Raw genomic sequence first — 15142 nt, 5'->3', positions numbered from 1 at the left:
TGGAAGATTTCTAAGTTATATTTTGAGGTAAACAGGAATCTGAAATATTGAAGAATAGTTTATAAATATAATGATTTATTAAAGAAAGGTCTTCTAATGCTTAATTCCAAAAGGTTTCTTATTGACATGGCAACTCTAATTGATAAATAGGAGCGGCTTCTACTGAAGCCATGCTCTAAATCACCGTGGCTGTGAAAGTCACAGAGTTCAGTGGACGTAATGCTTAAAAACATGTGAAATGACTTATTTTCAGTCATCAACTGACAACATGTAAAAAAGACACTGTATATTTTTAGAATAGTAGGCTAAAGAAGTTGAAGATTCAGAAATAAGGTCCTGCTATATATTCAAATTGATATTAACAGCATACTAATTTCTAGAGTACACATGTAGGCAACTGACATACATAATGGTCCCCAAAATAATAATAATTAAAAATCTATCTTTATATAGCCAAAGCCAAAGAAAAATCTTTATGGCCAGGTGCAGAAGATGCAAAAAGACACAGCTGTTAAAACAACACAATCAGTTAGAATAAGGAAGGGAGTTTCCAACTCCTACTTCTCCATGCTGGATGATAATGTAGTTACTAGTTCTCAGAACGAGGCTGGGCATAACAGGTACAGAAAGTCAACTTATTATCAAGTTCCCATGCTGTACCCTGCACTTAAAATGTCTTGGTACCTTTGAGGGTAGCTAAAGCAAACAAATGATGTTCCACTAAGCCAATATGGGCCACAACCATATCGAACGCGTCTTTACATATAGTTTTGGTATCACAAGTCAGTTCCAGTCTTTGCCCATTCAGAAGCATTATGTTTACTTTTCTTCGATTATCCTCATTCTTCCCTTTCTTGGTCTACAATTGAAAAAAATAATGGCATCTATTAAAGTAAACTTTATAAGAATTTCAACTGTTTTTAAAAAAATATCATGACTGAAATTATTTCCTAATAGTGACACAAACTGGTTTTATTACTTACAAGGATAGACCGTGGCAGATCTAAAGATATAAATGGTTCAACTGTCATCTTCACAAACTCGGGGCCAAAGAAATTCTGCAAATCACATAAGTAGAATTAATAGCTTTTACTATTTATTCTGGTTCTTTCCTTTGAAGGAAAATGATGTAATAACAATAAACTACATGTAAAGCCAACTTGATTAGAACTGAAACAAATGAAGAAACTTTGACTTGAAACAAACTTTCAGTAAAGAAGTACAGTGGGATTTACCAAGAACAGAAACGGAATGTGCCTTACATTAAGTGAGAACAGAAGTTTCTTCTCAGCTTTGTTTTCTACCAGTGATATCAAATATAAAGGCTTGCTTTACACTGTTTTACAAGTTTTTCATTTTTTGGCCTCCAGATGGACTCAGACTCTCAAAAAAACAAAAAAACAAAAAAACCAATAGTAGGCTTAATTGTTGAAATGATATAGAGTTATCGAGTTCACGTAAGGATTTGGTTTAATACTGCTGATTGAACAGAATCTCGTTTTCGAGAGTGATATTCAATTTGTCCTAACACAACACACAGTCAAAGAACAAAATATACATCTCCATTTGTAATCATGTTCTTGAAACCCTGTGACACTGTATTCTTTTGTTCTAAATGGTATCGACTAGGGATAGTGTAAAGTATCACAGTCTCTGCCCACCACTGCTGCCTCAAATAAGAAAATATTATCTTAGGAGCCAGGGGGACTCAGGAGTGGGGAAAGTGGAGTCCACACACCATATTTACTGCTTCTCAATTTACTCTTTCCCTTGACCTCTTGTATATCCAGAGGTTTCTGTCAAGAGAGAGAACTGTTTAAGTAGATAACTTAAAACAAGTCAGACTCCAGGTGGCAGCAGGATCAGAATAGAATGGAAGATAATATCCACATGGGAAAAAGGTAGAATGAAAGTAGGGCTAGTCTTGAGGCCAGAGGCAGGTGATGTGTGTGTGCACGTGCATGTGTTTGAACTAACAGAGGTTATGGAATTTTTGCTTTTGTTAGTTTCCTCTTCACATTTAATTGTACACAGCTCATTTGGTTGCTTGGTGTGGGAATTCTATCCAACAACAGTGTGGAGCATGTGACAGACACCATTTAAGTAAAAGTTTAACATTAAGGGTTTGTTAATACTTGACGAACCAATAGACACATTTTAAAGGAGAATAGAAATAGGGTAAAAAAATGAAAATGGTCTGCCATGGAAAACAGAATCTAATATAGATTGAGTAAGGCAACAGGGTATGAACAAGTTAAAATCTGTCTGCACCAAAAGAAATACGGGAAAAAAATTAACTAAAAAACTTATATTTGGGGGGAAAAACATTAATTCAATGGTGAAACTTCCTCCTAATACTAGTACTCTTTTCAGCCTCAAAAACATATCCTTCCTGCTCTTTTCAAGTCTTCTGATTTGTAGTTCAACGAAATTTTCACCACCCAATACCATTTCTTTTCCTTAGCAAATTATAAGAGAAATTTGAAGTCTACCAACTTCAGGGCATGCATACAAATATGCTTTTAAGATAATTCTTTAAAACAAGCAACAAACACCAAAACAGAATACGGTAATTTACTTCCTCAGTACAAAACTAGAAAAAAATTCAATCTAGACTTTATTACTTTACTAATATATATTTTGCTTTTGAATAATTATTTGTAAAGTAATAATAAAAACGAGACACTGTCTTGCCTACCATATTGGTGATGATAAAAAAAAGAATGATAATATCTAGAGTTGGCAAGAACGGTGAAACAGGCATGATCATAAAGGCATAAACTGGTACAAACTTTTCTAAGGGCAATTTGATAATATGTATCAAATGTCTTAAAATGTGTTTGCCTTTGACTTGGCTATCACTTGGAGGAAGTTATCTATCTGGAAAGATTTAGCTACAGGGATGTTCATCAGAGCATTGCTTGCAGTAGCAACAACAAAAAAAATTAGAAGAATTTTAAACATCTAATTATTGGAAACTGATTAAAGAAATTATAGCACATGGTAAATTCACAAATGGAGTACTTTACAGCCCTTAATAATAATATTATAGAAGTTGTAAAATGTTTAAGATATTTTACACGAGAAAAGACCGTTCATTTTGAGCTTATATTTATAAAAATATATGACATAAATTATAACAAAAACAAACCAACTAAACACATAAAAAAATCTCCCACAGATATAAGATGCAGATTTGTTCCTTCTTGTGTTTTGATACTGTAATATAAGGATATGATGTTCGGAGCTAATATGGTCATCTTTTGACTATAAAGTAAATTACTGTCAAAATTCTAAAAATGGCAGGGCAGAAAGACGGAATGAACTTGATAACATTCTTGAGCTTCTGAACCAACCTTGAACATTTATTTCTGATCTTGGTTTGTGGGATAATAAATTTCTTAATATTAAGAAATATCCCCTGTAATGTTGAAAAAAGCCAGCTGACTTTAAGGATCATGCATATACTTGGAAAATATACAGTTAAGATATTCTAAACCCATCTAATGTTATTTTAAAAATGAAATCATGAAAAAAGCTAAATATTTATTTTAGTATCAACCAACGAGATATTTAACACCTATGGAAACTAATACAAGATTTCAGTTTCATCTGCAAGCAACTTTAGGATACCTATAGAATTTTTAAAAGTACTTTGCATAACATTTCCCTGAGATACTAAGTTTGAATGCAATAAGCTGAGAATCAACTTACCCTCAGCTTTCTTTGTGTCATGGCTGTTTCTAGGGCCATTTCTCTTAATGGATCCCTGGTGATGTCAAGCATGGAAGCTTTGATTGTATCTCCCGGATACAGGCTCAACCGAGACTGTCTAAGGGCCATTCGGGCTTGGAGCTGCATCATTTCTTCTTCTTGCCGTTTTAGCATGATCTCCTGATTAACTAAGTTGCCTTCAAGGGGTGTTTCATATTGTCTGCTATATAGAAAAGAGGAGAAAAGTAAGGGTTGGAAAGAAAACAATTATTTTAAGTCTAATCAAGAAAAAAAAATGTTAAGTAAGGAAGCGAGAATTTAAACACATATATTTTTTTCATCTCAGAAGAACCCTTGCAGTAACGTTTTAGTTCTACTTCTGATGTATTAATATAGTTCGCTATCCCATTTTCAGTGGGTAGATCTATATCCTCCACCTCTTCTCTGAGCAGTCAGCAGTCTCTGAAAACTGCCTCCCTGCAGTTCTCTCAGACTGGGGCTATTTTATTTGTCTGGAATCACTGGGCCTGGAGATGGGATAGAGATTCCCTTTAATTCTTATTCCAGCTTCCAGATGATTGTCGACCTCTCCTCCAATAGCCCCCAGCCTCCATGAAGTACATGCTATGAAATCGTAGCATCCACTACTCTGCTTTGCTCTAGACGTTTATTGTTCTATTGGTCGACTCCCCCTTAGTTATTAAAGATTTAAGTGCCTGACTCCCCCTTAGTTATTAAAGATTTTGCTTCACCACTACTTCTGTCATACAGCCCTCTGGCCTCCTCCACTTCAGTCAACAATCTACTCCCATGGTCACGCCACAGGCTATTAACAATGACCACCTCTAAAATTTCCTGTTTCTACCCTCTAATACCTTTTCAATATAATCTCCTTTTTTTTTTTATAGCTAATTTCCTCTAATACTCTTCTTCAAAGAATTCATCGACTCAAGAATTTTAATCCATTGACTCTACCACTTTCTCCCTGGCCCTTACATTGTTTGAAATCTAAGGCCCATCACTAACATCACTCCTTTGCATATAACCTCAACTCTCATGAAACTGCAGAACCAAGCTGACTGACCTGACTGGGGCTCAGCATTGCCTGGTGACTATTCTCTTAGAGAACAATTTTATATCTTCTTTCTTCTCTTTTCAATACTCTCTTCCTCTTTATCTCTTAACTGATAACTTTCCCTCTGTTTTCTTGGTGAAAAAAGAAGCAATCAGGAAATAACTTCCTCATCCTTCTACCACCAAACTTTCTGAATCTATATCCATATGTTCTGCCTTCTCTTCTGTTACAATGGATGGATCTCCCACACACTTACATGGGCCCCAGACCTCTTCTGTGATTGGGATTCCACCTCTCCTGCCTACGCAAAGACTTTGCTCCTACAATTATCCTCTTGCATGCATCCATAATCTTGTATAGACTAGGTCATTCCCATTAGCATACGAACACGCTATTTCCTACTCAGAATGAAATATCCTCCATTGGTTCCACATTCTCTTTTAGACTCTATCCTATTTTTCTGCTGTCATTTAGAGTAAACCTTTTCAAAATAGGTTTTGAATTTTATCTCTATTTCATCTCTCAATCTCTTGGACTCTCACCAATGGCTTTGGTCCATATTAGTTCACCAAAACTGGTCACAAAAATGACTGACCTCTAAAATAACTCATCTCTTTGTTATGAAAGCCAAATGACTGACTTCTAGGTTATCAAAGCCTAAGGATAATTCTCGATTTTTATTTTACGTGACCTCTAAGCACCATATGACAAAGTTGCTCAATGCTCACTCTTCTTGAAACATTTGAATTCTGGGAAATCATGCTCTTTATTTTCCTTCTACTTCACTGGCTCCTCCTTCTTTGTCTCTTTTGTCGGATCCTCCTTTATTTCTAATCTTTTAATATTAGACTACAACAGTGGTCAGACTCCAGATTTTTCTAGTCTCTATATACACTTCATACCTACACGATCTCATCTAGTCACATCATCTTACTTATTTTGTATGTTCTTATAACTCATCTCTCTCCTGAATTCTAATTCTATTTACCTGCATAAGTGAGTGTTCTTGGATGTTAATACACATTTTTAGCCTAAAACAAAATTCTTGATTCTTTTTCCCCATGTCCAACCTTCTCTCAATAATTCCCTGGTTGCTTAGTAAGCAATTTGGAGTCATTCTTGATTGCTCTTTCTTGCAAATTCCACGTCCAATTGAGCAGCAAATCCTGAAGGCACAATCTTAAAGATGTCTATATCTGATTCTTCTCTATTACCAACAACCAGCGCTGTATTTATCTCAAACACAACGCTGTAATTGCCTTCTGTTTTTTTACCCCTAATCTGTTCTTCAGAGAACAAATCTGTTTAAACCCATTAAATGTAATTTAGATCCTGGCTTTCTATGCTTTCAACCATCCAATGGCTTCTCATTATACTTAGAATCACATCCAGAGTGCTCACATTAGCTTCTGTGGTCTGACATGATTTGGGTCCTGGTTACCATCCACGCTGCCTTTCACTCATTCTGCTGCAGCTACATTGCCCTGCTTGCTATTTCTCTAACATGCATATCTCAGGGCCTCTGCTCTGTCTGTTCCCTTTGTCTGGAACTCTCTTTCTCCTGATAACCTACATGGTTCACTCTCCACTTCAAACGGTTTTCTGTTCAAATATCACCCCTTCGGAGAGGCTTTCTCTGATCATCCTACCTATGTAAAACAGAACTTGGACATCATATCCCTGTGCTCTCTATCCCTTTAACCTACTTTATTTTTCACTATCTGATGGTGTATTATCTACTTGTTTTTTAATGGTTTATTGTCAATCTCTCGGCCCTAGAAAGACCCTTGAGGGATGTTTTTTTTTGTCTTGTTCATGACTCTATCTCCAGTATCTAAAAGTACCCAGTACATGGTAGGTGCTCAATAATCATTTGTTGAGCAAATGATGAATATAATTTTATGGCTCATGAATCTCACTTAATGGGAGTCAAGAATAATAAAAACAATTTGAATCTATACATTTTAATTCACATCTGTTATTTTCACCAAATACATTAGCCTCCTTGTTCAAATTATTTTATAACAAAGGTACAAACAGGTAGCAAAAAAGACTGATTATCATTTCCTCTCTCCCAACACAATAACTAGTAAAAGTTCCTTTAAAGAGTGAAACGTTTGAGAGGCAAAAACAAACAAAAAAACAAACAAAATACTCAGAAAATCTGAATCATTTAGGAATGAATAAATAGGTTGTTTTGAGTCATTAAAAAAGATTATTTCATCTAGCAGATAGGCACAAAAGAAATGGGAATTGTACTATGTATAAACTGTACTTCAAAAGTTAACACAGAAAAAAATTCAGCAAAGCTCTTTGAAAACAGCTTTGAGTATCCTTTTTGATCACTGAAAGACACTTTTGATAGTTCAAAATCCAAAAATTACTCATTCTGCTTCATCTGACTCATAATTTCCTGTTAATCTCCCCCCACTCCCAGCAATACAAATCAATAGCACTGTTTGGATCTGTTTTTCCACTTCATTCTAGCTTAAGGGAATGGAAATTTTTATAAAGAAGTATGCAACATGTTTAAATGCATCACTATTTATAGATCTCACAAATACGTGACCTAAAGAACAAAACAGGACCTCCTGATTGTGTACCAGAATGTTAAGGATGTTATCAGAAACTTTAGTACACATTCAGAAAATTCTGAACTTGAGTAAGGAATTTAGACTATATTTCAGTTAATGTGTTTTTCTGTGGGCAGAAAAAGAAAATGAGACTAGTTTAGAAGTAGAGTTTAGTACTCTACATTAAATATAACACACACACAAACCTAACAATCTACTTCTTGAAATATTTTTCTTTCTCTTATATTTTTTATCTAACTCAGATAACTATAAATACCACATTAAATTTTTTTATCTCTTACAGTGTGAAATAAAAGACTATTTATCACTAAAACATTATTTGATGAGCTAAGGTGGCCGTACTGTTAATGTTTTCTATAATAAAACTTGGAAACAGTCAGTCAAAACTAAGATACTTTTTCTTAATCTCATAATCGCAATACTTTTGCGGTACCTTATCAAGAAAATTGATGACACAAAATGATTTATTTAGAGGAATGTTTTTAAATGACTAACAAACTGACTATAAAATCAAACCATTTTTAACAAAATGTCAATAATTTTTCCAGTTGTTTTCTTTACTCCTACTTTTGATAAAGCTAAAACTATTTATAAGTTTTCTCAAATTATATATATAGTGACTTCCTCGATTCAACACAGAGGTTAGTGTAATTCAATATTTGCTTCTTATTGCTGTTCATCTCCAAACCCTTCTGTTTGTTTAAGAAAACTGCGTTTAATATCAAGCATAGATCTGTCTTTGCCTCATACCTCTTTGTTCAAAATTAACCAAAATAGGTTCAATGCAATTACTACTACCACAATGGGCTTGTAGTAATATACAATGGTATTGTGCAAATATAACATTACTTTAGGTAACTGAATACTTATTAGGACTTTCCTCAAAGAAAATAAAATATCATGGACTATTTTAAAAGGCAAAAGAGAGAAGAGAAAAAGACATAAATTTAATAAAAATTGGAACATTGAGGATAATTTCAGTGCAATGTATTTAATTACTTGGAGTTTAAACTTTGGATAAATTCTCTGCTTTAAATCACATGGCTAGAGTTACCTGGTCTATTAAAAGTTTACAGCTGTAAAACAGTGTTTGCCAGAATTAATTAGCTAAGGAGCAAGTTTTTGTTAATTTCCAAATGATTCTTTTCCATATCTTTTATATATCTTTTGTATTTTTTTGTGGCACATGAATTAAACAAACCGAGATATCTAATTTAAAAGGATTCCCATAGTTTGGGAGTATATTCTGAAGCAACCTCTGGTTCTCTAATATCTTATTATAAATTTGAAATTATGCTTAACATTAACAACATGCTTTTGTTCATGTAAGGGACCTGTGCACACATGTAAAGGATACATATCCATATATTCACTACTGATTTGACACTTTTCAGTTTAAACAAAGTAAATCAATACATAGCTATATAGTACCACCATCCTAAGCCTGGCTCAAGAATAATACCTAACGCCTTGTAAGAAAGCTAAATATTTCAGTATGAAAATGAACTCTACACAGCCAAAACTAGGCTATAAAAAAAATATAAGAGAACCTCTTTTAAATCGGGAAAGATGTAGTGAATAATTAACTTTTTATATAATAGGTTACTTAATGGTAACCTACTCATTATTCATTCAACAAATAATACTCACTGAAAACCTGCTTGGTGAGCCTGTTCAGCCTTCTTCTGAAAGAAGTATTTTTATTTCTTAGAAATCAAGGTTTACTATCTTCTCATAGATCTTTAATGCCATACCTTCAGAATGTCTTAACTGTTAATAAGTTATAGTACATTTAAGTTATATTACTTAATAAAATAAGTTATATTACTCCCAATTTCAAAATTCAACATAAACTATAATCAGAGCTTATTCTAATTTTAAAAGATTATAATAAGTCAAATTCAAACTACTGCAATGTCTTTCACATAATTGAATAAATTTGCAAGAACTTAAAAAGGAGGGGAAGGAAAAGGAAAATGGAGAAAACAGAGTAAAAAGGATAATTAAAAAAATTCTACATAATTCTAATTAAAAAAAATCTGTCACTGTAAATATATCATTATTATTTTTTCACATGGCATACCTTGGTCTGTGTGACTGGCCTTGACTTGGAGTTTCATCCACTCCTGGGAGGCCACTGTTGGATTCAAATCTCTTTGAAGCTTCACTTTTTCTCACTAATTATGAAAGAAAAAGGAATAAAAGCGCAGATGATAATAATATGAAATAATCTTATAACTTAAGCATTTAGCAGATACGTAAGATAATTTTTACAAATAATATTCACATAATCAAATTAATGACAATGTCATTAAACTCTTTAGAGATAAGTCATGTTAGTTTTTAAGACAATGAATTATTTTCTATATTATGAAAATGACTACATTTATTGTTCGGTGAAACTGCTATTAGGCTCCTATAATACCATTAAAATGAACAAGTGGCAGCTTTTCATTATTCTTAAATTTTATATAGAAGTAATCTTTTGACACCTCCTATCTCAACACTACTGATAAAGAAGAAAATCACGGTTTTTAAAAACATTTTGCTTGTTGAGGTATCTCTTACCTTGTCTGAAATCTGATTCAGAGGAAATAATAGATGGACTTTCGCTGGAGGTACTAAAGATATCACTGTGGTAAGTTTTGTATCTTCGAGGTGTTTCTAAAAGGATTAAAACACAAACATTAGAAAGCAAACTCTAGCAGTTCCACACAAATCAAATAAAATATTACGTTTACTCTAGTAAGACTGTAACATTTTATACATTACTTCAAATTTACCACTTGCTAGATGGTATTCAAACAATGTGATTCCAATTTTGAGGCAGTTCGGAAGACTGGTTAAGAGCCTGGACCCTGACAGCAGATTGAGTGGATTTTAATCTCAGCTCCACTAATCATGGGTACGTGATTTTAGGAAGTAACTTAACCTTTCTGTGACCCATCTTCAGCTGAAAAGGAGGCATAATAATTGTGTACCTCATAGGGTTGTTGTGAGCATAAAATGAATTAACATACACAAAGCTCTTAGAAAAGAATGGATGCTCTATAAAAATCATCATTAATATCAGTTTTTGAATGCTTAATATGTGTAATTCTCTGTGTTAGGTGCTATAAGAGATAGAAAATCTAAAGACACAGTCTAAAGCTCAAATAATTTTTAATGTAGAAGTACAAAATACTTAATTTGAGACAGGTTGTTTAGTTCCACCACAGTGAGATAAGTAAGCATTGGAAGTGGGGGAGACTGTGCAGGGCTGTACAGTGTGTGCTCTGTATGGGGGGCAGGACTCCACTAAAATCTAAATTCTGCCTTCTAAATGTTTTTGACTTGCCTCCTCTTCATACTCACCATAGCTATCACAGATCACTATTCATCTCATGCCTGGAATATTTCATGTGTCCCGATTCTCTTTTCTGCAGTCTTGCTCATCTCATTATAATTCACATTACAGAGAGTGAACTTTACAGAAATAAGAATCTGAGCATATTGCTATATTTCTCAAACTAGAGTCCTCAACATATAGTTTAAAAACTTCTTAGCTTGATATTCAAAGACTTTCATAACCTGATCTTGACTGCATTTATAGCAGTGGCTCTTGATACTGCGAAATCACAGATTCACTTTTTAGAAACATGAAAAATATAGATCTCTCTCCCCACACCCCTCAAAACATACATATACACAAACATTTAAATAAAACTTTAAAAATCCAATGCAAGTAAAACCCTTGTTCTGTGGCCTCATCGTCATCTACTTCCCCAAATTCTTCATTCTCGTTCCAAATTCACACATTTATAAAAGCATAGAAATTTTTAGGTTCCTCCTGAAACATACTTTGTCAGCTAGAAATGTTGTCCCTCCCCCTCTTCTTTTATTTTCCTGAATATTTTTTCTTTTTCCTTTAAGAGAAGCCTCAACTTCAACACAAGTCTTTCATGATCACCTAAAGGCTGAGTTAGACATTGCTTCTCTTACTTTCTTATTGCTTTATGCTTAACTAGATGCGACTCTTCCACTGCCTGAAAATTCTCTAGTTGTTTGTTTCCTCTACCTAAGTTAAAAACTCTCTGACAAAAAAGATTGTGTCTTTTTTAAATGTACTTCTAGTATCTACCAAGCATCTGGTGCATAGCAAGCACATAATAAATGTTTTCTCAATGAATATGAATGAACGCATAAATGAATAGATGAGTATGTGTTACATGACGGTCACTGATGACCTTTAAGAGAACTATTTCCAGTCAGACAAGTTAGCACAGACAAGTCAGAGGCCAAATCAGAAAGGGTTAAAGAAGGACTAGATGGTATGAAATTGAGAAAATGAGTATACACTATTTTTTCAATAAGTTTAAGGGTTTGAGAAAGGAAAATGATTTTAAAAAATAGACTGAATGAGTTATCAGGGTCTTTTTGGCAGAGTGGAATGTCTGAGAATGATTTAGGCAGTGGATAATAAATCTGTGGATTGGGGAAGATTGAAGTTGTAAATGATCGTGGAGAAAACTGATGAAAAAAATGTTCTAAGAAGACAGGGAAAAAAAAACAAACCCCTACACACATGGGTTGGTTAGTTTTGCAAGGAGAAAGAAGCTTTTCTTTTTAAGACAAAGAAATGATGGGCAAGGGAAAGAGAGAAAATACAGAGAGAATTTCAATATATATCAGAAAGTTGTCTTATTCTTGGTAATAAAAAGTGAATCACTTTCTGGGAGCAAGATTAATGGGGAGCTTGAAAACAGTAAAGAAATTCTGCTGTGAAGAATGTGGTAAATCAGCAAAAACCACATGAAAGCTTCCATGTAGCCGTGAGAGTTTAGGCTAGAATGCATGAATTATGTTGGAACCCAACAGGATGGTTTTGTGGCTTTTCCTTGACACTAGAAAAAGTAGACATGGACAATATCTAGGACCGAGGAGTGACATGGAATGTATGGCAGCAGATAATCAAGGTATGTGAGGAATTCTTTTTCGCTAGTTTGCAAGCTTGAGAACAGGGGCTTCACAAAATGAATCTTCCTTTGTGCTAGAAATTGTTCAATAAAGATTCTTAAAAGAAAAAAAGATGGATGCATGAAGGAAATAGTCAAATAGCATCATAGGAATCAGGCTTGTAGAACCAGGATGGAAATAATGGCTGGAAGAGTTAGGAGATCACGCTGAGACAAAACTTTAAATAAACGAGAGGAGTAGAAGAATAAATGACTGGCTATGGACTTGAAGGAGAGGAGGCTGTGCATTGTTCTATGACAATATTTACCTGGAGAAGTAGGTATAACATATGAGATTCCTCCTTTGTCCAGCTTTGTATACAGTGAACATGAGTATCAAATAATACTATAATTAATGAAAAGAGTTTGGAATTGAAAATTCAAGTATTTACCAGTGTTTGTTTTAAAAAATGATTCCGTTCAACCATAGTCTTATGGTAAAATAAATAAGATAATTTTTTTAAATCCTCTGGTTTAAGATGAATGTGATTGGAAAGAATCGCAGATGTCAAAACAATAGTTTTATCTAATACTATTTAACTTCATCGAACATAGTTAAATGATTACTTGAGAAGAATGGCTATTTTCAAGGAGCACCAAATAACTTTTTGTATTACTATTATAAACCCCCCATGCTAAAATTTTTGAGCAATTTTCCCAAAGTAACTTGACCAAATTACAAACCTGGTATTGCAACATACAGTGCAGTAAAATCAGTAAGGCTAATGTACAGAGGTACAGTTTTACCTTACAAAGAAAAGTAGCTTATAAAGTCTATTGTATGACTGAAGCGCACAACTTCAGTCACTTGGATTATGCCATGCAATAATAACTTCACACCCTACATTAAATAAATTTACTATTTAATGACTATTTCTGTAAATGGCTATAAGTTAGTAAATAAATTTTAATTCTAATTTGCATTCTTTGGTGATGCTTTATAATTGTTCTTTTTTTACATGTCCATATTTCCCCTCTCTTGCTAGCTTATGTTTTGTTTCTTTTTTCTTTAGTTTAGTCTGACAACACTAGTAAAGTTTTTAATTCTTGGGTTTCTTCTGTAATGTAACTTCGACAAACCCCTCTTAAAGAAATTACAATAAATCATCCTCCCCTGAGGAACTATTGGTCTATAAATGGTCTCAGTACCACATCTGCAGGGAGAAAGGGAATTGCCTTATGATGCTTTACTGCTTTATAGTAATAGGGGGCTAGCATTCCATATATAATGGATGACTAGGTTAGCAGGACTATTAAGGGGTAAGAAGACATTTTTTCCCCTTAAGATTGGGGTAGGGGTGGGTATCTATGTTAATTAAAGTGGTAGGAATCTTTTTTGGGAGCTTATTGTATTCTGGAATATATCTTTTAAAAGGCTGTTAGCCACGTTCTTTTCATGTAATGACATGACAGATATAATGAGATTAAAGTTCCCAGGCAATATTTACCTCTCACTCATGCTTATAAGGTTATAATCAGATTAAAGTTCTCAGCCAAAATTTACTACACACTCATGCTTACAAGAAAGGTTAGCCCTTGAAAATTTCTGACTTAAATAATAAATTTCTGACTTAAATAATAAATTTGACCATTTCAGGAATTATTATAAAATTGCATGTCCTTCACCATAAGTACCTTGCATAATTGGTTTATACAGAGTGGCCCATTTTCCATGCTCACAGATCATTTGCGTAGGAGCATTTATTGGCTTTCTGAGATGACCTATATTAAAGCATCCAGTAGACACTAACTAGATAGAGCGTAGCTTTCCTCTTCTGTTCTGGTCTGCAGAAGGGCAGTCCCTAACTTTCCATGAGCTGTCCTTAACATTATTAATAACTTTTCTTTTTGGAGCATCCAGACACCACATATATTTTCTATCTCTATCTAAAAGTATATTATTAGCACTTTAGATTTGGTCCAGATCCTAGAAATGTGATATTAGCTGTGTGATTAAAACAAAACAAAACAAAACAAAACAAAACAAAACAAAACAAAACAAAACAAACACCCCAACTTTTTATAATGAAAAGTTCTAAATGGAAAAGAGAGAACAGTAAAACCTTATTACCCACCTCCCAGCATTAACAAATCCTAATAATTGTTATTTTAATTAGAAAGTGCCAGACTATTATTTTTTTAACAAAGAGATACTTCTAAGTATATAATACTACAAAGTTTTCTGAATGCCAAAATTCTTGAATGATGTGCAGTGGACCTACAAGAATGTTCAAATACACACTTTATAAAATGCACATGTGGCCACTTTCATTGCAAGGTTAAAACTGTAATAGAAAAATCTGAGCTTTCATTATTACAACTGCAAAACTAAATTTATTTGCCTTTTGTAGGATAAAATTAGACTCAATATCTAATTTCTTGGTTGGCAAGTTTCTTTTCTCAGCTAGTAAATATTTAAACGAAACCTACATTGTACAAATCAGAGTACTAGGGTCCACTTAGGGTCCATGATTATTCTTCATTTCACTAGACAATTTCCTTCTTTTGGCTTCCTATAAGTACTTAGTTTGCAGATATGGAAAATGAAGTTGTAGTAAAGAATCTTAGTGCAGAAACACTTATGAGTACCAAAAAAAAAAAAAAAAAAAAAAAAGGGAGCATAAAATCAGCCTACACGTATATCATCAAATCAGAAGCACCTAATAGGGTGTGTGTGAATATATGTAAATAAACACATAAAACATAGAGGAATATATTTTCTCTAAAATACATTTTGTAGAATAGCAATGAGAAAATTAAAAAAG

General features: G+C 33.6%; 1 protein-coding gene across 12 annotated transcripts in view; it reads right to left on the bottom strand.

Annotated features, from left to right (window-relative positions):
• Positions 1-15142, bottom strand: part of PTPN13 (protein tyrosine phosphatase non-receptor type 13) — a 168479-nt gene that overhangs the window by 66841 nt on the left and 86496 nt on the right. For 10 of the 12 annotated variants that reach the window (XM_039845781.1, XM_039845783.1, XM_039845790.1 and 7 more), the window contains 5 exons: positions 9952-10047; positions 9467-9560; positions 3715-3937; positions 984-1058; positions 685-859 (listed from right to left, as the gene is read on the bottom strand). In XM_039845781.1, the coding sequence (XP_039701715.1) occupies positions 685-859; positions 984-1058; positions 3715-3937; positions 9467-9560; positions 9952-10047 (663 nt within the window). The remainder of the gene's footprint in view (positions 1-684; positions 860-983; positions 1059-3714; positions 3938-9466; positions 9561-9951; positions 10048-15142) is intronic. The other 2 variants (XM_039845782.1, XM_039845788.1) reach the window with 1 other exon arrangement.

Source organism: Pteropus medius, unplaced genomic scaffold (genome assembly GCF_902729225.1).
Source record: "Pteropus medius unplaced genomic scaffold, Ma_sr-lr_union100, whole genome shotgun sequence".
Taxonomy (NCBI): Eukaryota; Metazoa; Chordata; class Mammalia; order Chiroptera; family Pteropodidae; genus Pteropus; species Pteropus medius.
The sequence above is the reverse complement of the archived record's forward strand: the minus strand, read 5'-3'. Positions and strand labels throughout refer to the sequence as shown.